Raw genomic sequence first — 27,914 nt, 5'->3', positions numbered from 1 at the left:
TCATCTCTTTTTTTATATCTTTACCCTTTTCATATATCTAATTTTAACTGAAAATCAATGGAAAATGGTATTCATTAACTTCTTTTAATTAATAATCACTGAAGAGGATCATGTTATACTGTACAAACATGTAGTCATTCTGCTTCCTTTATAACTTGATGGTGAGAGCCACTCCTTATCTGCCTAACCCCCATATATGTGAGAAAAACCTACATATGTACACCTGTGTAAAGGTGCTATATAAAAAAAAGAATGCAGCAGGAGTGACACTGATTGAGAAATTATAGTTCTCTGTTGCGAGACAGCTGTCTTGCATATCGTGAGTAAGCACAGCATTAAAACATAAATTAAACGTGATTTTAAAGGTATCTAAAAAAATAAATGCATGTTTCTAAATGAAAAAAAAAAATTGCATCACTAAACTTAAAACCACCCAGTCTACTTTAAACAGTACCTGATTTAAACAAAATCAACTTTCTAAAACTTACAATTTGCAATGCAGACATTACTGGAAACAAACAGAAAATCCCTCCATGCTTAACTTTTTTTATTCTAAAATCAAGAAATGTAATGATGCTTTTAAGTTTTAACAATAACATTTTTGTTTTAAATGAATAACAAAATGAACTTTAAAATGCCATTGACATTATCTTAAGAGTTGTTTGTACAGGAAAATGCAAAGGAAATAAGATCGTTTTCTTAAAACAATGAAACAAGTCAACCTTCACCTTAACCTTGACAGACTTTAAATGTTTTAAGCAATGAAGAGACTTGATTGACCTGCAGTACATATTATTTTTATATCATGTGACCAGAAAGTGAGCAAACAAAAAAGGTTACATGTTTATAAAACTGGAAATGAATCTGACTTGACCCAGTTTGTAGTCCAGGATACCTTACAGCCTTGGCAAAATTGATGATTACAGCTTCTAAACTAAAACTGGTTAAGAGTGGTTTCAAGCAAAATTCTATTAATCTACAAAGAATAGCATTACTCAGTTTTTGTTTATTTATTTTCTAAATCTGGTTTTAAAGAATTAGTTTTCAATCTTGCATAATAGGTGACTCAATAAAGATATTTTCAGTAGACAGCTCTGAATGCCTATTATTACTTCAACAGATTCGGAATTAGACCTCCCCCCTCTCTCCATTTAGCTTTAAATGTTAACATATTGATCATACAGTATTTCCAGGGGTGGATCCAGTGCTGTTGACCTAGGGGGGGGGGGAGGGGGGTAAACATTTACCCCCCCTGCCATGAAAAGTCAAAGGTCATCCCCATACAAACAATTGCTAAGGATTGACAATTGAAAATGAATAAATGAATGAATAAATGAATAAATAAATAAATAAATAAATAATACATAACAAGTGGAATGCCTCTGGCCGTCTCACCTGCATCACACGATTCAACATAGCAGCAGTGCTGACTTTGAAAACTACTATAACTCGCACAAGATGTTCAGTGATACTTGGTAACTCTTATTTCCACGTTTTATGAACTAGACCAATACACTTTACAGAGATAGGATGGTAATTCAACAAATATCCCCAATGTTGCCAAAGTTCATTGACCTCACATGACCTTTGACCTTGATCATGTGACCTGAAACTTGCACAGGATATTCAGTGATACTTGATTACTCTTATGTCCAAGTTTCAAAAGTCAGATCAATAAACTTTTAAAGTTTTAATTGTAATTCAACAGATACCCCCAAATCGGCCAAAGTTCATTGACCCTAAATGACCTTTGACCTTGGTCATGTGACATGAAACTCTAATAGGATGTTCAGTGATACTTGATTAACCTTATGGCCAAGTTTCATGAACTAGGTCCATATACTTTTTAAGTTATGATGTCATTTCAAAAACTTAACCTCAGGTTAAGATTTGATGTTGACGCCGCTGCCGTCGGAAAAGCGGCGCCTATAGTCTCACTCTGCTATGCAGGTGAGACAAAAACTGGGAGGGGTTTAGGAAGATTTGGTGGTGGTGTAGACCCCCTCACACCCTAGATCCACCCCCGTGTGTGTATAGCAAACACTTAAAGAATAAGTATAACCATAAAATCTTGAAAATATAATAAGAAGAGTACTTTGAACATGATCACTACTAGTCTTTTACCTTCCTGACACAAGTGCAGCATTAAAATAAATGTTTACATATTGAGATTGGATGTATTTTATGGCTACTCAAAACTGCCTGCTAAAATCACTGATTACATGAAAGGCTGGTACACATGGTACATTTGTACTTTATCATGAATAAAGAATTCACAAAGCACACCTGCATGAAACATTTTACTTCCTTTATATACCACCAACTCTTTTAAATGCAAATCAAATTAATCTTTAAGAACAGAAAGCAAACACCTACATGTACTGTTCAAAGTGCAATCTGTAGCTCACAGATGCTTTGGTTGGTTTACGGTTGGCTCAGATATGTGTAAAGTTAGAGTTTGAAGTGTAAATATACATAGAAGCACACAGATGTAGATTGCATTTGGTTCCTTTGAACTTGTATGTGCAAACTTAAAGAGTTCTTAGTGTAAAATACAATAATCTGTAGAAACTCACAGATGTAGATTGATGTTGGTTTACTTTTAACTCACATATATTTAAGATTTACAGTTCAAAGTGTAAAACATAATAATCTGTAGAAGCTCACAGATGTGAATTGTAGTTAGTTTACTTTTGACTCACATACAGGAACAAATTCAGATTCAGAAGTGTACACACATCTATTCTAGAATAAATGTTTAACACTTACCAGCAAAGATTATCTTCCATAATATAAGTGTTATCAAACTAAATGTCAATTCATGCATTTTCCTGACTCATAAAACATTAATATGGCACTTATGAAACTTGATTCATAGTGTTATTCTTTTTCTTCTGAAACCCCAATATATAGACAAAAATGTATGTTCAATTGCAAGATCAAGTATTTGTTACTGCCTCATCGATTTTTATGTGCCTTGTTTCGCTATTTAAAGATGAATAGAACACTACCTACAGTGTGAAACATGAACATTTTTTCAGTTTTTTTTTTACTTCACTTATAAATATAATTAATAGGATGGTTTTCATTCAGGACCACTGAAAATGTTATGAGCATCTGAATTTTTCCCCATAATTCTACTTCAACAAACAGTGTACCAGTACATCATAAAATCTACTGCATCTGGTTCCCCGTTTTGCCATGGCAAATTTGTAAAACTGCACACATGTATCTTACAGCCTCTAATGATTAATGTAAACACAACTTGAGTGACTCCCTGTACTGTATGGCACAAATTTTCTTTCAAGGTCACATTGAACAAACTAAAAATATTTAAAAAAACTTCAAGCTACAATAAATCACAGTTTAGCAATCACAAAATGAACCTTGATTTGATTACCCGGTAGTTATTAGAACAATAAGCAAGGCATCATGTCAGTGGATGAATTTTTTCCAATAATACCCTTGCTTATAAATGTGTGCTAATTTGCAATATGGTTTCATCCAAAAACTTATACAGTGCATCCCACAAAAAAACGAAACCGAGATTTATCGATGATTTATCATAACTTAATCACAAATACAATAGACAAATGACCTACTCTCTGAAAGCTTAGAATCTCCTCTTTCATCTGAAATTAATTAAATTATTTCTCATTCACGCATGAGTGAGCAAAAACAATTTGAAAAGGGGATTCCAAAGTCACTTGGCGGGCCGTATCTCGGTTTTAAAAAGAAAACCACATTTTTATAAAGTTCAATATCTGCTCTTTAATTTGAAACCTCAATTACTAACAATGGTCAAGGAATAACAAAGTTCTGGTTATTTGAAATAAGGCTTGAATTTCAATAATTTCATAAAATGAAGAGGTTTTACAGGCTAGCATTCAAACTCACTCGATGCACCGTTTTGTTGATGATCAGCCATGCATTAACTCTTTTCTTACTGTGCGATAGCTTCTGTGGGGAAACACGTTTATTTAATGAAATTATGGAAATACAAGCATTGTTTCGAGGGATCATAACTTTTTTACTTCTTGGCCATTTTTGTGATTAAGGTATCAAATAAAAGAGCAGATATTGAACTTTTTAGTCATGTAACTTTCTTTTTGAAATTTAGACACCACTCGCCAAATGAGTGTTTGGCATCCTTCCTTTGAATTGTTTTTGCTCACTCATGCGTGAATGAGGAATAATCTAAGAAGTTCCAGATGAAAGAGGAGATTGTAAGCTTTACGTTGGTAGGTCATTTGTCTATTTTATTTATGATTATGTTATCATAAATCTTCACTAAATCTCGGTTTCGTTTTTTCTGGGACGCACTGTATAGTTCCAAAAGTATGGCTGTCTCTCATTTGAAGATAAGTGCCAGACTTACTGAACCTCAACATAACAATACATTACATTTTTGGTTTTCCATTGTATTCAATGGTCAGATGCTATTCTTAATCAGCACCAGGGCCAAAAAAATGGGGCTCAGGGCAATTTCACCCCCATAATACTCTGAAGAGCCATGGAAACTAAAACTAGGGAGCCCTTGAAAAATAACCACTCATGCTTAAATCCAATGTTACAGATTTAGGCAGGAAGCTTACCAGCTGGTCTCATTCCCTTCAATACTGAACTCAGTGGTGTAATGATTTAAAAAACTGGAGGGACAAGACTTTATGGGGCAAATTTCTGAAAATTCCTGTCAGTGTGTGAAGTGAGCGAGCACAATTTTTCTACCCCATTCATTTTAAAATCTCATTTTGTAATAGATTTTATTCCAATTTCTTTTTTTTTTTTCATCTTTCACTTTTTTTTTTGGTTGTGAAAACTTTTTTGGTCCATGGACACCCAAGTCCCTCCCCCTCCCCATTCGAACGCCAGTGACTGAGCTCTAAAAGTTATAAAAGGAAAAAATATAAGAGAGTTAGACTTACACTTGACTGCTGGAAGAGAATACTTTTATCAGGGTCGATTCCACAGGCAAGGAGAACAGCAGCAGAGGTAAGGATACTCTCCCTTAACTCCTTGGGATCCTGGGGGAGAGTGATGGAATGAAGATCCACTATACTCAGGATCATCTCGGTATTCTCCTCTTCCTGGAGCTGGATCCAGTTCTGGATAGCTCCAAGGTAGTTGCCGATGTGTGGCACCCCCGTAGGCTGGATCCCGGAGAAAATGCGCTTTTCCTGAGGAAGAGAACAAATTATAAATTTAAAAAAATCTATAAAACATTTCATTTTTTCTTAGTTTATTTTTACAAAGAGAACAGACTAGATGAATGCAGTCTGTATGGATTTTCAGCAGTGGATTCAGTGTTTCTTTAGACTCTAGGAGAGAAACAAATTTTTCTTCAACAACTTTATGACAGGCGAAAAAAAAGGTGGGGGAGGGGCCAGCAGGTCATTTTGCTTTTTAAAACAAACTTTTCTATTGTTTAAGAAAAACCTCACTCATTTCCTTCCACTGAGATTTTTTCGGAGATCCCTACTAGGCCTAGTAATTGTTGTTCATAGAACCTCTGTTGATTTTTCACTGAAGTCTTGTTTAAAAAAAAAAAACCCAAAAGTACATTTCAATAGACCAATGATATGCATGATATGACTTTTTTAATAGCAATCCCTTTGAAAATAATTTGGAGAATTTTTTTATCCATTTGGTATTTATTTCATTTATGTAGATCTAATCATCTCACATCTGTCCCTACATGAGATTTAACATCAGATTTCATTTAAGAAACTACAAGTCTTTAAAATAATTGTTGTTGTTTTTAACGTCTTACCCCCAACCGTAGAATCTGAACAATGGGATAACCCAATTGTCACAACAAATGACACAAATGAATTATGCAAACTCCTGCTCTCAACCACTCATGCATTCTATGAACAAGGTTATGATATAACATGAGATTATATATTTATAAACTTCTTGAAAAGTCTATTCTAATATACAGTACAACTACAGTTGGCTACCTTTGTCATGTTCATCAGAACTTCGTTGAGTAAATTTGAACTTTGATGAAATCCCTTGCCCTGTCCTTGTATCCAAAAATTAGTTCTTCGAGAAACTGATGCATAAGAAATACACTTCATCATGTTCAGTGCTCTCATTCTAAACGCTGATGATGGATTGAGCGCCATGATCAATGCACTGTTCCACTTTTCAGGAATTCAGCGGTTTCCTCCTTGTCAACGACCCGGGCTCACTGGCGTGGGATCGCTGGCTCCCGCTCGTGAAATGTCGTACTCGTCGTAGCTCGCACAGCTCACACTCAGTAACTTAAACCTCTAGTTTGTTGACAAGCTAGCGGAATGGCACTCACACAATTTGTCATTGAATTTACTGGTGTGGTACTATCTATATGCAGCTTCTGTATTTTTTCACCAAACCTCTCAAAGATCTAGTTAGGACCATAGAGATGTATATTATTGACATGGTTAGGACACAAACTCAGCTCCGCTCAATAACATGCCCGCTCGCTGCCGGCCGTGTGCGTGCCGTCTGCTATCGCAGTGACGCAATATTACTGAAAATACAGTCCATAACAATGATACTCATGATGTATGATATCTTACAATATTTTTTTTCGCGTTTTCTTCGTCGGAATAATTAGTTTGAAACTCGCAAAATCAGCAGGATTCGAGACTCGCGTAGGCCTAAATAGGCAATGGCGTACAGGGGGATAGTGCTCTGGCCCCTAAACTTTCACGAAAAAGAAAAAATATATTAGAAAAGAAAAGGAAAATTGAGTGTGATATTATCAGTGTTCGATCATGACCAGGGGCGCGGATCCAGATTTTGGCCAATCGGGGGGGGGGGGGGGGGGGAGCAATTTTTCCACCCATATTTCCCCCGAACAGCCGCTAAAAATTGGGTTTTGTTTGTTTCTATAAAGGGGTTGTCCTAACAGTCACTAGAGCTTTATTCTTTTAAAACAACATAGGCCTAAATGCGAAAGCGAAGCCGGGAGCTATTTTTTGGAAATTTCATGCACTTTGTCCCGTAAATTGAACATTCTGCACTGTTAGAAAATTTATCCTTAAAATTAAAGAAGTTCCTGCAGCAGAGTCTCGAGAACACCTGTAATCTTATACCAGATTGCGTAATCTTACAGGAAATTGATATTTGGTGTGACCTTACTTTTCATTTAATTTCTGTTAAATTGCAGAAAAATTCGTGTTTTTTGAATTTACAGAATTATTCTGTTATTGCTTTCTGCAAAATCTTCTTTTTTATTCTGTAAAATCCGTTTTTTAACAGTGTATGCAATGTTTATGATCTTGAGCAAGCTGAGTATGTAACTAAATAATTACTACGAGCGCGAAGCGCGAGCAGAAAGATTTAATATACATTCTAGCCTGATCGAAAAGGGACCTGTTTGCAGTTAGCCATGAATACGATACATATTCTAACAATCAACGAGCTGAAACTTTTTTTACATTCTGGCCGGCACTCTGGCCTAAAAATGTAATTCTAAGCACTTTTTGTACAGGTATATAACTAAATAACTAATGCACTGTGCTCTACAGATTATTACTTATTAAAAAATAAAACTTCCCCCGAAGAATAGAAGGGGCAAAACTTCACTTTTTTTAGGTGATGGATTTTCAAAAAGTGACACTCACTGGGAACTGAAGGTATGGAACTCTCAAGGGTCAACCATATATGCACTGATCTGAATTCATTCAGTGGGGCCATTGTAGGATCATTGTCAAAAAAGGGCACGGAGATCATTGTATGGGGGCGGGATTGAAGATGACTCCTCATGAGCCATGATCCTTTAAACCCCGGTTTAAACTCCGGTCAGCATTTGTAGAGAGAGGGTGAGGGATTAGATTCACATCAAAATTTTTATTTTTCCACAATCCACACGAAGAATTGCAGTAACACTGAGATCCGGGATTGGGATAATTGGGTTCATCGGAGGGTGTCCATATTCTTCATTGTTTACAATTCTATCTACAGCATCTTTTGAATTCCTGGGTGGGATACTCAACATATGCAGATATAGGCTGCAAAAGAACATGAATCCCGGCCCCGCTACCCTGTACAAGCTGTGGTGTTAAAACTGACACCAGTTGGTGTTAAGGACCACACCCTGAGGTATGTAACAACCAAAGGTGTTGTAATAACACCTATGGGTGTAAAATTAACACCACCAATTTAACACCGGTGTAAAACAACTGGTGTGGTCCTCTATGTACACCGGTTAACACCACAGTTTTTGCTGTGTATGAATATAGTCTACACCATAGATCAAAATAGAGCCCAATCGATCACTCTATAAACAGAGGCGTACGTTGATTAAAGGGGCAGGGGCGGTCGACTCTATGAAAATATTGCATGCCGCTGGCAAATTAACATAGGCCTATCGATATCCACCAACAAGGCTTGAACATTTTATAATATAGGCCTATGCAATGCAAAAATAGTTTGGAAAGCATTATAAAAGGCTTAAAATAAAACTTAGATATTAGTGTCAATTTTTGCGCCTGTTTAATCACTACGATTATTTCACTTATCATCTACGCGACAGCTAAATGCTAACAGATTTTTTCTTTTTTATTACGAACAGGATGCGTACTGTGGCTGCTCTGGCTGCCCCCAATCTCATGTTGGCAGCTTCCCGCGCCCTTGTGGATGCGCGTTTTTTACTTTATTGTCTACGCGCTGCGCTAATTAGTTTTAAGTCTCTGTACCAGTGATTCTTCCGATAATTAAAGATAATTCTTTGTTTTCACATTATTTAAATTGTTAATCGAACGAATTGGATCATAATTCTTGTGTATAATAGTAGTTTATATTTTCCAACACTTTCTAGGTCTAACTTGCCAATTCAGTGTAATTATAAAACATATTTTCTTGATTATATTTTTATGATATCAATGCGCGCAAAGTGCCATGACAACCCAAAATAACTATTTTCTTGATTTTGTCACTTTGCTGTTATTTGACCTATAGAAGGAGACCTTTGTTTACGGCTCCTCTTTGCAAAATCTTTTTGAACATTACTGCCATGCAAACGTTATTTATGTCCAGCCAACGAGGTGAGTTGGATCGAAAGAAGTTTTATTCATGATATTGCTGATATAAATTATTAATCAATTCTTTATTTTCATGTAATATTATTCTAGCGATTGTGGAATAGCCTATGATGGATATTTATGTTTCGGAACTTGGTTGATATTGATGTGCTTTTGTTTAAATTACGTAATTGTACTTGAAACTTAGTGACATGACATTTGGTTATGAATGATGAGAATTAGTTAAGAATTATTGTTTGAAATGTTATATGATCGTATATGTCTTGTTTGAAATGTCATAGTTGAGGAAATTTCACTAAAAGAGTAATTTAATAAGACTTGATTAATATATGTTTAATTGGAAAAGATATGTTATTGCAATGTACATATTCGATATGAAAGTAATTGTTTTAATTGTTCAATGTTTGTTACAGTTTCACGGCACTGTTTGGAATAAACTTTAAACATCCGTCTAAACGTTGGATCTTTTGACTTTGTCTAAATAACTTGGTGGCAGTTACAGTGAAACTCGATGGACATTGAATCCTGTCCAACAAGTACCGGTATGCTTAGATGATCGTGTAGATGTATCAAGCTTAGCCATTCGATGTCAACCAGTGCATTCGGTCCCTTCAAGCCATCGGTTAAGGCGCATCGCGGGATATTCGGCAACTGAGTGACGGCTTCAAAACCTTGGAAACACATCTAGATCTACAACGCAACCCAGAACTTTAAAGATGTCAAAGAACCAATGAACGAGAACTAGAACTATAGGCTTAGAATTATAACAATTAATTGAAGTAGACAAACAACGAACTGAAGCAAGAGTTACAACCGGACTAATTTTATTTTATTGCATCTACATGTAAGTCGATCGTATCATGATTCGTCTTCAGTAAGTCATACCATTTTATTTATTTCTTTTCATCAGTTTGCAAATGATTGATATAATTCATATATCTCATTATATTTTCTAAATTCATATTTCGGTCTTTGAGATATTTTGCCGAGAAATTATTTGAATGTATCTTCTCAATTTTGAAGTTTGATGGAGTATCTGTTACTTGCAATTTAACTCCAGATTATTTTGCGGAAGCTAAATTTCAATCTTTGCTATATGATTCAACAATTTCCATTTCTATGTTGAGAAGTCAGATGTAACTATATATTGTCCATTTGGAATTTCTATGCTTTTTTTTATGAAGAATATATACAATATATGTTGTGATTCAGCAAGTTGATTATTGAATTAATGCCCTCATCGGTAGCATGGATATTCATGTAGACATAGATAGCATGTCTGTAGAGAATATGCGCCGTTCTGCTCGCATAAAGAAACTAACAGAAAAAGCAATCATGCAAAAGAAAGATGATGAGTTGCAGGGCAAATTTTATTCAGAACACCTTGACCTGCTAACAACCCTAAAGGACACTGATAGATTGCTCTCTTCAGTCCCCATCAACGAAAATGAACTTTCTCTGCGGAAATCTGATATTTCTGCAAGATTCGATTCTCTGCAAAAAGTTGCAAGTGAACTTGAAGAAATTCAAGGCGGTGTGAATGAGGACATAGCCAAGCATTTAGATGAGCTTTCCCCAATTATTGTAGACACAATTTCAAAAATTGTGGTTGCCGTTTCTGAATCACGACGGGAAACATTCATTGAAGCACCCTCTGTTTCAAAGAAGTCTGATGCGTCTAAGATGTCGAAAATGTCTACAATTTCTTCAAAAAGGGCAGTTGTAGTAGCTGAAGCGGCAGCATTGCAAGAGAAACTTGCTGCTCACAAGCGCCAGAATGAATGCCAGATGGTGTTAGAACGCCTCGAGATGGAAGAAGATGCTCGAAGGAAAGAAGCATCACTCAAGATAGAACAGCTACGAAGAAAACTAGAAGAGGAACGCCTAGAAGGTGAACTAAAGGCACAGGAGGCAATGATAAGAGTGTATGACGAAGTAGAAGATGATGGTGCGTCAACAGATACGATGAGATCGACAAAACAATTGATTAAATCCCCTAATCAAGATGACAAAAGGGTTAAGTCGCAAAAACATGACGCCTCCATCGATCCTCCTCTCACAAAGAGCAAGGCCTTAAATCCTGATTCACCTGTCTTCCAGCCATCTCATTCTTCAAGCGAGGCCCAACAGAATGAAAGTCTAGCAGAAGTTCTCACTCGAACGATGACACTTAGTCGGTTACCAATTCCTGAGCCTCCAGTATTTATGGGTGATCCTCTCCAATATCCTGACTGGCTATCAGCTTTCACAACTTTAATTGAATGTCGTGGAATTCCCTCTGGTGAAAGGATACACTACCTCAGAAAGTACATTGGAGGATCGGCAAGAGAGGCTGTCAGCGGCTTCTTTTTGCTGAGGTCTGAGAAAGCATATGAACAAGCCAGAGAAATACTTGAGAAGCGTTTCGGCAACCCCTTCACCATTTCAGAAGCCTTTCGATCCAAACTTGACTCATGGCCGAGGATCGGCAATAGGGATTCCAAAGGCCTTCAGAAACTTTCAGATTTCTTGCAACAATGTCTTCAAGCATCATCAGAAATCAAAGACTTGGAAATCTTGAATGACATTCGGGAGATGAGCAGAATTTGCATGAAACTTCCGGATTGGATTGTACACAGATGGAATCGCACGGTAGCGAAAGTCAAGAAAGACAATGGCAGGTATCCATCATTCAGAGAATTTGTCTCATTTCTATCAGAAGAAACTGATATTGCCAATGATCCGTATGTTACATATGACACAGTAAAGGCAGGAAAAGACAAGAATCATAACGATGCTTTCCAGATACAGGAAGAAAGCAAGAATCCTACATCTCGTCAACAAAGGACAACCTTCTCTGTAGCCAGCAAGACAAGCACTACCCAGAAGACATGTGTCCTCTGCAAACGGCAGAATCATGGGTTGAATGAGTGCTGGGACTTCAATCAGAAAACTTTGGAGCAAAGGAGAGATTTAGTGAAGAAAGAAGGTCTTTGCTTCGGATGTCTCTCCAAAGGTCATATGTCAAAGCAGTGTCAAAAGAGGGCTGAGTGCAAGAAGTGCAACAAGCGCCACCCAACAAGTCTACACAATGAGACACTAAATCAGCTGTCTACGGAAAGAAAACATGATCAAAGTGAGGCACAGTCTACTCAGACCAAAGAAGTTACCAAGGAGAAAGAAGCTTCTTGCAACAGAGTCAGGTCAGATGTAGATGTTGCTCTGACATCGATGGTGCTGCCTGTTTACCTATCTAGTTTGGATGACCCTCAGAACGAGATACTAGTATATGCCTTACTAGATACGATGTCGGATACAACATTTATCACAGATAGTATTGGAAATGACCTTCACGTGTCCTCTGAAACTGCGATGTTAAGTTTGACTACAATGACAGATTCCAAGACAATTCCATGTAGGAAATTCAAGAATCTTGTCGTTCGAGGTTTTAAGTCAGCAGTAAAGATACCTCTTCCTGCTGCATACTCCAGGGACTCCATCCCTCTTGATGAAGCTCATATCCCCACAGAAGAGACAGCCAACAAGTGGACTCACTTAAACAATATCTCGAACCAGCTCGCACCAAAGCAAGATTGCCCCATAGGTCTGCTCATTGGATACAATTGTGCCCGTGCTCTTGCACCAAAGAATTGCATTCTTGGAAAGAATGATGAGCCATTTGCAGTAGAGACGGAGTTGGGATGGAGCATCGTCGGTGGTTCTCAGAACGACTCCACAGAGAGCTTTGACACGATTGGGCAGACATATCGTACTGTCAATGTGAAGGTAGCAGATCCTAGTCTGACAGACAGTCAGTCTAATGTGAAGTACATTTACAAGACACAGTTAAAGGAAGTTACTGCTGGAGACTTCCTTCAGATGATGGAAAGAGACTTTCATGAATTAGACAGAAAGGAAACGATGTCTCAGGAAGACAAGAAATTTCTAAAGATCATCAAAGATGGAATCCACCAAAGGGATGATGGGTATTATGAAATGCCCTTACCTTTCAAGAAGGGTGAACCTGATCTGCCTGACAATCGGAAAGCTGCTATGAGCCGACTTCACGGATTGAAAAATCAGTTCCTGAAGAGACCAAAGTACCATGAACATTACATGACTTTCATGAATGAGATTCTTAAGCGAGGTGATGCTGAGAAGATTCCCACAGATGAAGTGTCTACTTCAAGCAGCTGGTATATACCACATCATGGTGTATATCACCCTAAAAAGCCGAACAAAGTCAGGGTCGTATTCGACTGTAGTGCTCGATACCAAGGAACCTGTCTGAATGATCATCTTCTACAAGGGCCCGACCTGATCAATCCCCTTATCGGAGTTCTGTGTAGATTTCGCCAAGCACCTATAGCCTTCACTTGCGACGTAGAAAAGATGTATCACCAGTTCCGTGTGACGAAGGAACATCAAGACTATCTCCGTTTCCTGTGGTGGGAGGATGGGGATCTCTCTAAGCCCCCAGTGGATTATCGAATGAAGGTCCATCTCTTTGGAGCCACTTCTTCTCCGGGATGTGCAAACTTTGGGCTGAAGCAAATAGCAGAAGACCACAAAGTCCTTGGTGTAGAAGCTGCAGAATTTTTGAAGAGGAATTTCTACGTCGATGATGGCCTAAAATGTGTATCCTCTGAAGAAGATGCCATTGACCTTATCAAGAAGGCAGTGTCTATGTGTGCCAAAGGTAACCTGCGTCTTCATAAGTTTGTCTGCAACAATCAACGAGTGACAAGCAGTATCCCCGAATCGGAACGAACTGTTGTTGCAAAGACTAGTCTGGAACTCGGTCAACAAGGCTCCACATCAATTGAAAGAGCACTTGGGATACAATGGTGCATCAACTCAGATGAATTCTGTTTCAGACTAACCCTCAAGGATCATCCCCTGACAAGACGCGGGATTCTTGCCACCGTTGCTTCAATTTACGACCCACTCGGTTTGATTGCACCTGTGGTTCTTGTTGGAAGACAGATTGTCCAGGAAATGTGTAGACAAAAGATGGACTGGGACCATCCTGTTCCTGAAGATCTCCGTCCACAATGGGAAAAGTGGAGACTTGAGATTCTGAAACTTCCCAAAGTTACCATCCCTCGTTGCTTCGAACCACAAGACTTTGGGACACCTCAGGAAGTGCAGCTCCACCACTTTTCAGACGCCTCCTTATCAGGATATGGTCAGTGCTCCTACGTGCGTCTAAAGGATGAAAATGGCAAGGTCCACTGCTCCTTAGCCATGGCAAAGGCAAGAGTGACTCCTCTAAAGCCAACAACAATCCCAAGGTTAGAACTCCAGGCAGCTACCTGCTCCGTAAGAATTGCTAGTATCCTAAATGATGAACTTGACTATGATTTTCTCACGCACCACTTCTGGACAGACTCAAAAGTTGTTCTTGGCTACATATACAACGAGACTAGGCGCTTCCATATGTATGTTGCCAATCGTGTTGAACGCATACTTCAGACTTCATGCCCAGAACAATGGAATTATGTATCCAGTGCTGAGAATCCTGCTGATCATGCTTCTCGAGGATTGACGACAGAAGAAATGCTATCATCCAACTGGCTTACAGGACCTACCTTTCTTTGGAAGAGTGAGATTCCTACACAAGATGTCGATGTTGAGGTTTCTCCTGACGATGTTGAAGTGAAATCAGCAGCTACTGTTCATGTTACACAGGTAGAGAACTTCACATCTTTCGAAGATAGATTGACTCGATTCTCCAGTCTTCATAATGCAGTGTCAGCAGTTGCAGTGATAGTAAAGTGCTGCTACAGAAAGAAGGACCTGAGCATTGATGAAGTAGAAGCAAGACGAATAGCGGAAAGGAATATTATCCGTGTAATTCAGAAAGAAGCATTTCGTGAAGAAAGGAAGCAAATCAAGTCAGATCCCTCAGTCGGTTCAAAGTCCAACTCATTGAAGCAGCTTGACCCTTTCCTTGATAATGACAATCTTCTACGGGTGGGAGGTCGGTTAAAAAAGGCCGAGATGATGTATGGTGCAAAACATCCTATCATCCTACCAAAGCGAAGCCATCTATCCAACCTCGTTGCCTTGCACTATCATCAAAGAACTGCACATCAAGGAAGAAATCTGACCATCAATGCCATTCGTTCCAGTGGATATTGGATCATTGGTTGCAGGAGTATTGTCTCATCTCTAATCAGCAAGTGTGTAATCTGTATCAAATCCCGAGGCAAGCCAAGAGGACAAAAGATGGCCGATCTACCTCAGGATAGAGTAGAGCCTTCTCCTCCTTTCACCTACTGTGGACTTGACTGTTTTGGTCCCTTTACTATCAAGGAAGGAAGAAAGGAGATAAAGCGATATGGGCTCATTCTTACCTGTATGGCTATGAGGGCCGTACATATCGAAATGCTAGACGATCTGTCCACCGATGCATTTCTCAATGGACTAAGATGTTTCATTGCTATCCGGGGAAATGTTCGCCTCATTCGCTGTGATCAAGGATCTAACTTCATTGGAGCCAAGCATGAATTGAAAAAAGGCCTCCGTGAATTAGATGGAGATCGCGTTGCCACTCAATTACTGAAACTTGACTGCGAATTCAAGATGAACCCTCCTTCTTCAAGTCACATGGGAGGAATCTGGGAACGACAAATCAGGAATGTCAGAAATGTTCTCGATGGAATACTAGAACAGTCAGGAACTCAACTAAATACATCCTCTCTTCGAACGTTCCTGTACGAAGCTATGGCTATCATCAATAGCAGGCCATTGACAGTTGAAGATCTGGAATGTGCGGATGGTCCACTCCCCTTGACTCCGAATAATGTCTTGACCATGAAGTCAGGTATTGTGATGCCCCCACCAGGAAAATTTGAGAGAGAAGACCTCTATCTCTCAAAAAGATGGAGACGTGTGCAATACTTAACAGATCTCTTTTGGATTCGTTGGAAGAAAGAGTATCTTCACACCCTCCAAACCAGGAAGACCTGGCCAAAACAACAGCGAAACTTCGAGGTAAATGACATAGTCATGCTACAAGACGATGGTCTTTGTAGAACACACTGGAGTATAGCCAAGGTTGTTCAGACTTTCGTAAGCGATGATGGCTTTGTTCGTCGAGTTAAACTTCTCAAGGCAACTCCGGACTTAGACAAGAATGGAAAACCTCTCCAAAAGAGAACTGTGCTTGAAAGACCTGTCCACAAGCTGATCTCCTTAGTCCCTAACTCCGACTAAGTTTACCCCTTTGACTCTTTCACTGATATCATTTTGTCTTATGGTTGTTATATATATATTTACATATAGACAACCCTTTTTATTTGCCTATCTTTGAGTGACTTGTGTAAGAGATTTCTTACCTGATATTTATGGTGATTATATTTTTTGCTATTGATTGTACTTTAATGTGTTTTATTCACATTCTGGATATTATGTGTGTATCTATACATATATATATAATATTCAAAACAAAAAACAAAGAAAAAAAAATCAAAGAAGATTTTTGGGTGGGAGTGTGGCTGCCCCCAATCTCATGTTGGCAGCTTCCCGCGCCCCTTGTGGATGCGCGTTTTTTACTTTATTGTCTACGCGCTGCGCTAATTAGTTTTAAGTCTCTTTACCAGTGATTCTTCCGATAATTAAAGATAATTCTTTGTTTTCACATTATTTAAATTGTTAATCGAACGAATTGGATCATAATTCTTGTGTATAATAGTAGTTTATATTTTCCAACACTTTCTAGGTCTAACTTGCCAATTCAGTGTAATTATAAAACATATTTTCTTGATTATATTTTTATGATATCAATGCGCGCAAAGTGCCATGACAACCCAAAATAACTATTTTCTTGATTTTGTCACTTTGCTGTTATTTGACCTATAGAAGGAGACCTTTGTTTACGGCTCCTCTTTGCAAAATCTTTTTGAACATTACTGCCATGCAAACGTTATTTATGTCCAGCCAACGAGGTGAGTTGGATCGAAAGAAGTTTTATTCATGATATTGCTGATATAAATTATTAATCAATTCTTTATTTTCATGTAATATTATTCTAGCGATTGTGGAATAGCCTATGATGGATATTTATGTTTCGGAACTTGGTTGATATTGATGTGCTTTTGTTTAAATTACGTAATTGTACTTGAAACTTAGTGACATGACATTTGGTTATGAATGATGAGAATTAGTTAAGAATTATTGTTTGAAATGTTATATGATCGTATATGTCTTGTTTGAAATGTCATAGTTGAGGAAATTTCACTAAAAGAGTAATTTAATAAGACTTGATTAATATATGTTTAATTGGAAAAGATATGTTATTGCAATGTACATATTCGATATGAAAGTAATTGTTTTAATTGTTCAATGTTTGTTACAGTTTCATGGCACTGTTTGGAATAAACTTTAAACATCCGTCTAAACGTTGGATCTTTTGACTTTGTCTAAATAACTTGGTGGCAGTTACACGTACCTCTCATTGAAATAAAGCCCGAAGCGCAAGGAAATATAATTTTCTTTGCTTGAAAACTGGATATTCAATCCTATTTAATCGGATCATAAGCCTATCTCATTACACGTACATTGCGATTTAATAGTGGCCTGTTTTTATTATATTTTTTTTGCATTTTCCGATATACTCTTTTCATCATTTTATTCACTTTTCTTCTCTTATCTTTCCTTTACTTATTTTTCCTCCTCTCCTTTTTTTTTTCTTTTTTCCTCTTTGCTCCCGGATCACCCGATAGGCCTATCATCACTGGCGGTCCGACCCGGCGTCTCCCTTAACCTATCATTCACGCCGGGGGGGGGGGGGGGTGACAGACAGGTGTATCTATTTTTCATCCACCACCTGAATAGTATGACACCATGGAATTGCGCTCATGACGAAAAAAGTATCAGTATCCAAACCATAGAGATGGTATATATCTCTCAACCAAACCCAGTCTATATTTGTTCCCGCGCTTCACGCTCTCATTTATTCTTTTTAAAAAGTGACCGTCATATGCACCGCAGTGGTGGGTTTTTTTTTCGACATCACGCTATGATAGAAACACGAATATAAGGCGGAAAAGTCCGAAAACTTAAAAAAATATATATATACATGTATATAAAAAATCCGCCGATACCGCGGATTTTCAGTCAAATCTAAGAGATACCGTAGGTTTAATGTTTCATATCTTGATCGGTTACTTCAATTGAAATGGGCCACGTTAAGCGTTCTATGGTTTAGAAAACCCAGTGCAAGTTAGACCGAAAACAAGAGGTCTTTATCGAAAAAGTATGGCTTTGGACTTTTGTCACACTGCTTTGCTGCATTTTGTGCATATCGTGTTATGGGTTCGTCTCTATTTGTGGACTCTTGTATCGAGATTTATTTCCAAACACGTCGGGTTGTGCATTGGAGAGCAACGTAAACTTTCCGCTGAAAGATGCCGCATCGACTCGAAGAATCTTCCCAAACTTCCACTACACATCGGTCTGCAGATCCTGGAAAGTCGGATTTCAGACGAAGATGTCGCTAATCTACTGGTGTGGTGCATAGCCATGGGATTTCAATACGTTTCTCTGTTTGATGATGAAGGTGAACATTCATTTCAACATGCAAATATCATGAATATAATTGATCATATTGATACTGATGATAGCAGGCATAATCATAAAATTTGATAAACAAAAAAACAAGTCAATACCGATATAGGCCTACCACTCACTCAGGCGAGGCTAGTGAGTAACCTCTGGCTCGGTAGTCGATACATAGGTTTCATGACTCGACTAGACATTGAGTCGACTTTGAGAGTTCATGTTTAGCCCAAACTTCTGTTACAGTTTTCCCTGGAATGATATCTGCACTGAAAAATGTGATGATGATATCGATAGCTCAATCATTATTAACGTTAACACAAGTATGAGCTCACTTTAAACTTTTTAAAATTGAAGTCACCAAAATGATTAAATGAATCATTAAAATTCGGTGTGGGCTGAGGTAAATTTTTACTATTTAGCCTTTAGTAAAAGTTTGATTAAGCTCATTTTCAGCTCAGGGAATTCTGATTTAAAACAACTACATGTAGGCCTATGTCATATTTGGTAGTCCATTAATAAAAGAACAGAAAATAACGATAACGAACAAAGCAAAGATATGTGTTAGAGAAATTGATCAATTGATCAATTTTTTCAATGAGCTACTTGTACATTTCATCCCAGTGCGATTTATCGCTAATCTCCGAAGGGCGGAGGATCAAAACAGAGAGAGGTGTCCAGACACTTCAAAATTTTGAAGCCTTCTTTTGTCTTTGGATTAGACCTCTGCACAAAATTTGCAATCTCCTTTGTCTATTTCATTAGTGCTTATATTGTAGCTCTTCTTGGATATTTTGAGTTAGTACTTACTAACTTAAAAATATTTAAAGTATTCAAAAGCTAATAATGACAAAATATGATTGCCAGAAAAAAAAATCTCTGATAATTGATTTGATATTATATTTTAAAAACACTATTGTAGGTTACTTCAAGAAAAACCCTTCAAGACTGAGAGATGTGATGCAGAAAAAGATAGCAACAATCTCAGAGAGTAACTGTCTTGTCTTCCATATTGAGACACCAGTGAGAAATGGAGAAAGAAGTTTTAAAGTCACCACCACCAAAGAAACTTTACAAGGTATCTCTGACCATTCTGGGTTTAAGTCATTTTATACTTTGGCCACTTTTTTCACTGCTATGATGTAAGCTGTTCCTTTCCTAATAGTAGTTTGCTTTTTAAAGTTGGTGTGTGTATGTGTGCACTTAGGTATGAGTCGAAGTAAAAATCTAAATTTCTTTAGTGAGATTGAAGTACTGTTATCAAGCAGATGTAGGAATACAGTATATTCTACAAAATTTGGACTTCAGTGGTGGTAAATGTTCTTTCATGATAAACATAAAGACTACATGAAATTTATGGACATATCTGCTGATACTGGTTTTGTTAATAGGCTGTATTTGAATTCAGATTAAGTAGCCATTGAACTCCTTCCACTAATATCTTGCTGCAACATAAAGTTAAAAAATAGATTTAAGCAATGGCTTCTTTAAACAATTGAAAATATATTTTTAATGAAAATAGAATTTGTAAACTAATGAACCCTGTTCATCATTACAGATTTTTATTACTTTCTTCAGATGTTGAAAGTGATAGCAATATGCAGTGTAAATATTTTTGGAATGTTGACATTATCATCACAGTCTCAATTTGGCATTATTTACAACTCTTTATGAAGATCGCTTGAAAAGATGATTCTCCTATAACTCATTTTAGCATTTGCAAGATCTATGAAAATTGACAGATGTTGAAGTCAAACATCTTTCACAATGTCCTATTCTGCTCTTGCCAAATCCATGGCACTTGGTTATCTTTTTACTTGCAGATACTAAAAGTACACGGATAGCCCTAATGTCTTGTGAAGATGGACGATCTCCCGGTAGGGGATATCTTGGAATCTGCCAGGAGACTATGTCAAGATGTAGCAGACAAGAGATACAGAGCATCAGAAATAGGCATTACCAATTTAGACCAAGTCATGAATTGTAAGTTAAAATTAAATATCCCATTTATTTTGTTTTTACGCATAAAACTGGAACTACCTGTATTTTTTCACTTTAGTTTGGATAATTCAATCACAAAAAAAAAAATGAATAGCAACTGACATTTACCATAATGGCTTAGCCCACATGTATGAAGTGACAGAAAAAATAAATTGGTAATTTCAAAATCTAGTGAATCAACATTAATCTGTAGTCTTTATAACTTGCATAGATTCGATCAATATATGTCTACTGACAGAATGGCACCTTAATTGGTTTTTGTTAAAATGAGCAGTTACTTATTTACTTCCAAAACTTCAAGCAATTTTTTTTCTTCCTACAGTGCACACCCTTTAATGGGTAGTTATGTTGGTTTTTGTTGAAATTCATTTTGCAAGAATCACGACCTTTACCAGCTATTCATCTTTAATGTAAAATTTGCCTCCAATTTTCTATATCCACACTAAGTGTAATTGAACTCTGAGCATGCAGTCTGACTTTAGTCTGATTTTATGTGTTGTAGTTTTCCTTTCCTTTCAAGATTCATTACTTTTTCATATTTCAGCATTACTAGATTATCCCGACCCAGATCTTATCATTCAGTTTGGACAAGTTAATAGTTTACTTGGATACTCACCATGGAAAATTAGAGTTACAGAAATATTGTGAGTATGATGTTCTAAGTTGCATGAAATGTATTATATTGGGAGAGTGGGAATTTGTATGTGATAGATTAAGTTATACTACAAAGTTAGTAAAGCTCACCACAAATGCACTCCTTCATGCGGAGTGTTGACTGTAGACAACAACACAGCAATTCTTATTGATATTGAATGTAATATTTTATCACCTGACCTCATAATTAAATGTCTTAAACAATGGCAGATCTTGAACACTTAAAATATTTTTTTTTCTGTTCTGGTTCGCTAAGTTATGAGCACAACTTTAGTCTTTAAAAACAGATATTAATTATGCAATTTTATCATCAATGCTTCCGTAGAATTGTGGAACATTTCTGCTTGTTTTCGTAATTCGTTATAAAATTGATGTTCAAAACCTTTTTAGAAAGTTTAATTAAATGGGAATTATAATGGAGCAATGTTTTGGTCTGGTTAGTCTTGCTCAGTATTTGTAATTGTAGTTCATGTATTTTGACTAGGCCGAGTTGATATGGCCGAATACATTTTCCCAGTCATTTTGATTTTTGTAAACCACAGTACTGAAGAAAGATAAATGAATCTCGAGGCCTTACAACATAAAACATTTTGATGGATTGCAAATATATGAAAGAAGAACACTACTGATTTGTTCTCGGTCAAGGTTTTGCACAAAATGTGCATGGTACATTGATCTTAATTGGTCAGTCCATTTAGCGATTGATCCCTAATCTTGACGTTAGAGAGCCCTGGTTTAAATACCACTAATTAAAAATTATCACATATTGAATTGGAAAACCTTAAATTATAGTCTGTAGAATCGAAATATTGAAAGACAATGAGTGCAGGATTTCTCAATATTCTTGCTTGAATACATCAGGCTAAATAACAACATTATCATCTTTAGGCCACAGAGTTTGAATTCACAATTTTTTAATAGTTGGAATAAACTTGCCCCCAAATCTACCGTATTTCACTTGCCCGAAAAAAATCATTGAAAAAAAAAGTTTTGCGGTTTTATAAACCATTGACTTTTTCTCCCGTTTGACATGAACAGATCTACCTTGTTTATTGCATTTCTTTTTCCAAAGTGATTTTATCTTGCCTGCCATGACCAAAATTAGGGTCACTATCATATCGTATCGAATAGTTTTGGTGTTTATTTCAAAATACTTGCCCAACTTTTAGTATCCGTGGGCAATCGCGCAAGTGCGTATGTAGCACCCTGCATTTCCACTTACCTTGACAGCTTCCTGAATTATGTTAAAACCTTGTATTAGTAATGATAGCGATGTTGATAAAGCTCAGAATGTTTCAGATTGTGATGGATTGACCCAACTATGCAATCTTTCATGGCTAAAGTGACTCTGAGTCCCAAAACAAGCTTGATGAGGCCTGGTTAATTTTTACCATACTCTTCTTAGTACTACTAGTATGACATTCAATTTGAATATCACTATTATAATGTATCACAGACAAAATCTTGTTTATAGGGTCTCATTTCCTTTTTAGCTCTTGATCATCCCACCACTCTCATTGCCTCATGCTTTTGTTCTGGATGTGTGATAATTTGCATTATCTGTCTTTTTTGTTTAATGATGTGTGTTAATTAATGAAAATTGAAACATGATTTTGAAACAAGCATAAAATAAACCAAATGCTGCTGTTTCATATTTTATTTTACAGGTCTGTTCCAACACATCATGGAATGAATTACCAAAGTTTCATTGACGTACTACACTCCTATTCCAAAACACAACAGAGATATGGCAAGTAATGCAGCCCTCCCTTAAAAGATCTTTCCATGAAATACTTTAATATATATATTTTTGGAATAATGTGTACTGTACATGTAAGTTAGGAGTATGAGAGAAGCTTGGTTATATATTGTATATGGATTAATTGATAGTCTTTGTAATGAACTGCCATATGAATGTTGATTGAGGTATTGTTTTTATGATTTTATACTTTTTCAGTGATTTAATTTTGATTTAATCTTTGAAATCTTGGTATTCTTTGTGCTACATTTATTTTTGTACATGCCAGGTGCATGTGTTCTTCAAATTGGTTTAAATGCAAAATCCAAATACTGTACATGTATATTAGAATCTGCATATGGAATAGTATGCATGAGTAAATGTGAAATGTTTTGTAACATGTTTGCATTTGGACCATATCTTTTACCAGAAATGAATAAAGTATGGTAGCAAAGTATTGTCTGTATAGTAACAGACCTGCTAGTAGCATTCAGAACAAGTATAATTTAATTTTTCCACTCACATCGAAGCTTTTTTTTTAACCTGACTAGACATATTACAATATATTGTTGTATGTACCGTAAATGAAAGTGGGTCAATATTATTAAGTGCGTGACCATTCACTTTTTGGTGAAAGTAGTGTACATGCCCATTTATTAAAGAATATGGAAACAATTCATCCAAAGTGGAATTCTTCTGATACATGTATCTTACTTCATATTGATTCCAGGACTTTATGTCCAATATCAAAGTACAATATTAAAGTACCAACCTGTTTTTTCCACATTCCCTGATACCCTTTCAGACCGAAAGCAAACAGTTTGATCAGAATATTGCCAAGGACCCAATTAAATTTAAGTCCCACATACTGTAGTTGATTTTAAAAAAAAAATGAACACACTTTCCCCGGCAGTTAAAACTTATTTTTGGACAAATCGTCAACTCATCCCCCCAGTGCTATTCATAATCATTTAATTAATGTATATTGATATTTTGTATTGCTGTAACACTCTTGCCATACAAATAATTTGAAGAAACATACTTTGGTTCTTTGCATACGTAAATGAATTATTAACTAAATAATAGGAAATAATTGGTTCTAGATATGACATGTATTTATGGCTATTACAATGTTCAAGCAGCATAAGTTACTTTATAGTACATACTAACATAAAAAAGGCCCAGGAAAATCCTTTTATGTGACTCATATTCATGTTTTGTAAACACGTGTACAATTCAGTGTACTGGTGCATAGTATTGGGTCCAATACCATTATTCTTTAATTGAAATCGAAGAATAGTAATATTCCCCCCATTGAATAGAATCTATGCTTAAATTTGTTTTGAGTTTGAATTTTTATTTATTTATTTTAGGTATATTTTGTTGACAGATTATTCTTGAATATATTAGATACAGACACAAGACACATGCTATTTGTACAAATGAATACCAAATTAAGTCGATATGTTCATTTTGAGAAGTGCCCTGGTGGGTGTTTCATAAAGCTGTTTGTAAGATACAAATGACTTTACGCACAACTGATGATCCTTGTACTAAATGATATCCCTGTATAATTAATTTATGACCTAAGAACATGTTCCAGTCAGGCGTAAAGTTTTGCATAACTGTACGAACAGCTTTATGAAACACCTACCAGATGTGAATAAAACTCAGACAGCCAATAAACTCATAATAATGTGTACGTCTACATGCACATGTAGGTGTGGAGGACATCACAATGTTTCAAAACAAGAAATAAACATTTAGGAACATGGAGAACATGACTTCCACAGTATTTTTTCCAATGAGATATATCTATCTTTGATAGCCCTTCATTTGACATTTTATAAATGTAGAGAGCAAGGATTTTGAAAGGAAATGGTCAGTATTAAACCCCCAAACAAAGAAGGTTTTCTTTTAGTCATCCTCAGGCACTAGTCGATGGGTAATTTTTTCCGCTTGTACACATTCTTGTTGTCTTTTGCCTGGAAAGGAAATGAATAAGTAAATGAATAAACAAAAATGAAATTCTCCCAATATAAGGTATTGTTCCCATCAGGATGGTATTTCATTTCCATTCTGCATTTTAAAATACAATTATTATATTAGGTTAATTTAGCAAATACATGTAGGGGAAGGCGGGGTAAGTTGAGCATAGGGGCAAGTTGAGCCACCAGCCCCAGGCCAATAATGAATGAGTCAGACATTGTGGTGGTGTCATGTATTGATGACCCATAGCACAACCCCTAACCCCACCACATTGTTTTCCACTTTGAAACAAAATGTAGTTTTTTAGAGGGAAAAGTAGGAATTGCAGCCAAAAAAGTACAAAAGTGCTTTATACACACACACGTCTTTAAATATAGTAAAGACATGATAACAACATTGTTAGTCCAGGTATGGATCTTCATTCTTGTCATAGTCTTTTATATGATGGATGCATAATAAATGTGTGGATACAAAATTATCGCACTAAGTTCGGACTGGGGTAAGTTGAGCCAAACAGCATGGGGCAAGTTGAGCCATGGTAATTCCTATGGTAATGTATCTTAAAAAAAAAACAAAAAAAACCCAACATAAAAATTGATTGAAATGCAGGCTGAAAGGAGCAAATTTACACGACTGCTCTTTTCCTTTTAAAGGATGTTAGTATTTATAGAGAATTAGCAAGTGAAAAGACTTTAAACAAAAAATTGACATGCTGGTTCTCCCCCCATACATTTTGTAGGGGAAGGCGGGGTAAGTTGAGCATAGGGGCAAGTTGAGCCACCAGCCCCAGGCCAATAATGAATGAGTCAAACATTGTGGTGGTGTCATGTATTGATGACCCATAGCATAACCCCTAACCCCACCACATTGTTTCCAACTTTGAAACAAAAACTATTTTTTAGAGGGAAAAATATGAATTTCAGCCAAAAAAGTAAAAAAGAGTGTGAAATAGATAAGTGCTTTATAAACACACACGTCTTTAAATATAATAAAGACATGATAACAACATTATTAGTCCAGGTATGAATCTTCATTCTTGTCATAGTCTTTTATATGATGGATGCATAATAAATGTGTGGATACAAAATTATCGCACTAAGTTCGGACTGGGGTAAGTTGAGCCAAACAGCATGGGGCAAGTTGAGCCATGGTAATTCCTATGGTAATGTATCTTAAAAAACAAACAAACCATAAAAATCGATTGAAATGCAGGCTGAAAGGAGCAAATTTACGTGACTGCTCTTTTCCTTTTACAGGATGTTAGTATTTATAGAGAATTAGCAAGTGAAAAGACTTTAAACAAAAATTGACATGCTGGTTCTCCCCCCATACATTTTGTACATAGTTTTTGTGGCTCAACTTACCCCAGAAAGTGGCTCAAACTTACCCCATATATGGGGCAAGTTGAGCCATTTGACATCGTTTTTTTCAAAGGTCACGATGACTTTCAGTGTGGGGATAGAAAGTTATATATAGGTGGAAAATATTTCAGAAGAATTAAATTTCAAGGCAAGGTACTTATTTTGACAAGATTATTAATCATATCAATTCTAACATGCAAAAAGCAAAAACTGTCACAACTTACCCCGCCTTCCCCTACGTAGTTTTTGTGGCTCAACTTACCCCAGACGGTGGCACAACTTACCCCATATATGGGGCAAGTTGAGCCATTTGACATCGGTTTTTTCAAAGGTCACGATGACTTTCAGTGTGGGGGTAGAAAGTTATATGGAGGTGAATAAACATTTCGCAAGAATCAAATTTAAAGGCAAGGTACTTATTTCTACAATAGTACTAGTCATATCGATTCTAACATGCAAAATGCAAAAATTGTCACAACTTACCCGCTTTCCCTTCATATAGAATCATTTATAACCAGATACTTCTCAAAGACCAAGGGGCAGTTTCATAAAGTCGTTTGTAAGTTAAGAGTGACTTTAAGAACGACTGGTGATCCTTGAGTTAAAAATGTTCTTTGGGGATTATTTAGAATGTAAGAAAGGTTTACCAGTCGTTCTGAAAGTCACTCTTACGAACAGTTTTATGAAACACCCACCTGCTTTTGATCAACAAAGTAATAACAATTGAAATGTTGGATTTGTGCTCCTTATAGAATTTGAATATCATTACAAGTTATATTTGAATTTATTAGTAAAGATGAAAAGGACGTATGTTTACACTATTTAAGCGTTCAGTTAACATTCCATGAATGATTGATTTTGAATTTTGACCAGTGTTTACATGATTGTAATAGTCATTTATTATTAAAAGACTAAATTACTGAATATTTACACCAAAATGTTTTATTGAGTGTGATGATTGAAATTAAGGGAATTGGAAATAAAAGGGAAGATAAGTTAATGTTAAAAAAAACCCCATGAAAACAGAACAAGGAGAATGATGGAGGGAAATGAGAGAAGAATGGATTTGAGAGGGAGAGAGAAGGAAGGGGCGGGGTGGGAGAGAAAGATGAGACAGGTAGAGGCATGGGAGAGAAAGGGGGGGGGGGTGGGACGTGTGGGGGTGAGAAAGAGATGGGAACAAATACGGTGTTCTTTGTAAGGTCTCTGATTTGTTTCAATTTTCTTTTCTTTGTATCTCCTTTTCTAGTTTTCTTTCTCTGTATTTTTTTTCACATCGCATATTTCTAGTTCGTTTATCTTTTCCACTCGGCCAGTCTCTCCACATCACCAAGTCAAGTTAATATTGGAAATAAGATTCCCGACACATTGGCCATTATTCTACGCTCAGGGTGATTTAAACTCTATGGCCTAAAATTGTGGTTCAACGCGCCTGATAAGCCAAATGTGACACAGCATTCATTTCTAACTGAGGTTCATTTTATCAGCAAATTTGACACTCAATGAGTGTTCTCGCTGGAATGACACAATTTTCTTTACTACTTAAGCCTGATGATTTGACATAATAATTATGGAAGCCAGTGGTGAAGTGGTTCT

At 36.6% G+C, this 27,914-nt stretch overlaps 2 protein-coding genes and 1 pseudogene across 2 annotated transcripts in view; 2 read left to right on the top strand and 1 right to left on the bottom strand.

The window, feature by feature from the left end:
- Positions 1 to 6,393, bottom strand: part of LOC121413462 (tryptophan--tRNA ligase, mitochondrial-like) — an 11,480-nt gene extending 5,087 nt beyond the window's left edge. The window contains exons 1-2 of the mRNA XM_041606280.1: positions 5,961 to 6,393; positions 4,926 to 5,177 (exon numbers count right to left, since the gene is read on the bottom strand). Of these exons, the coding sequence (XP_041462214.1) occupies positions 4,926 to 5,177; positions 5,961 to 6,128 (420 nt within the window). The 5' untranslated portion in view covers positions 6,129 to 6,393. The remainder of the gene's footprint in view (positions 1 to 4,925; positions 5,178 to 5,960) is intronic.
- Positions 6,394 to 10,280: 3,887 nt separating this feature from the next.
- Positions 10,281 to 16,232, top strand: LOC121412820. Its single transcript, XM_041605582.1, has one exon. It carries the CDS (start codon positions 10,281 to 10,283, stop codon positions 16,230 to 16,232), a length of 5,952 nt encoding a protein of 1,983 aa, XP_041461516.1.
- A 1,993-nt stretch (positions 16,233 to 18,225) lies between these two features.
- LOC121413461 lies at positions 18,226 to 24,149 on the top strand (annotated as a pseudogene).
- The last annotated feature ends 3,765 nt before the right edge of the window (positions 24,150 to 27,914 follow it).

This window comes from Lytechinus variegatus, chromosome 4 (genome assembly GCF_018143015.1).
Source record: "Lytechinus variegatus isolate NC3 chromosome 4, Lvar_3.0, whole genome shotgun sequence".
Classification (NCBI taxonomy): domain Eukaryota; kingdom Metazoa; phylum Echinodermata; class Echinoidea; order Temnopleuroida; family Toxopneustidae; genus Lytechinus; species Lytechinus variegatus.
Note: the sequence above shows the minus strand (reverse complement) of the source record. Positions and strands in the feature narration are given on the sequence as shown.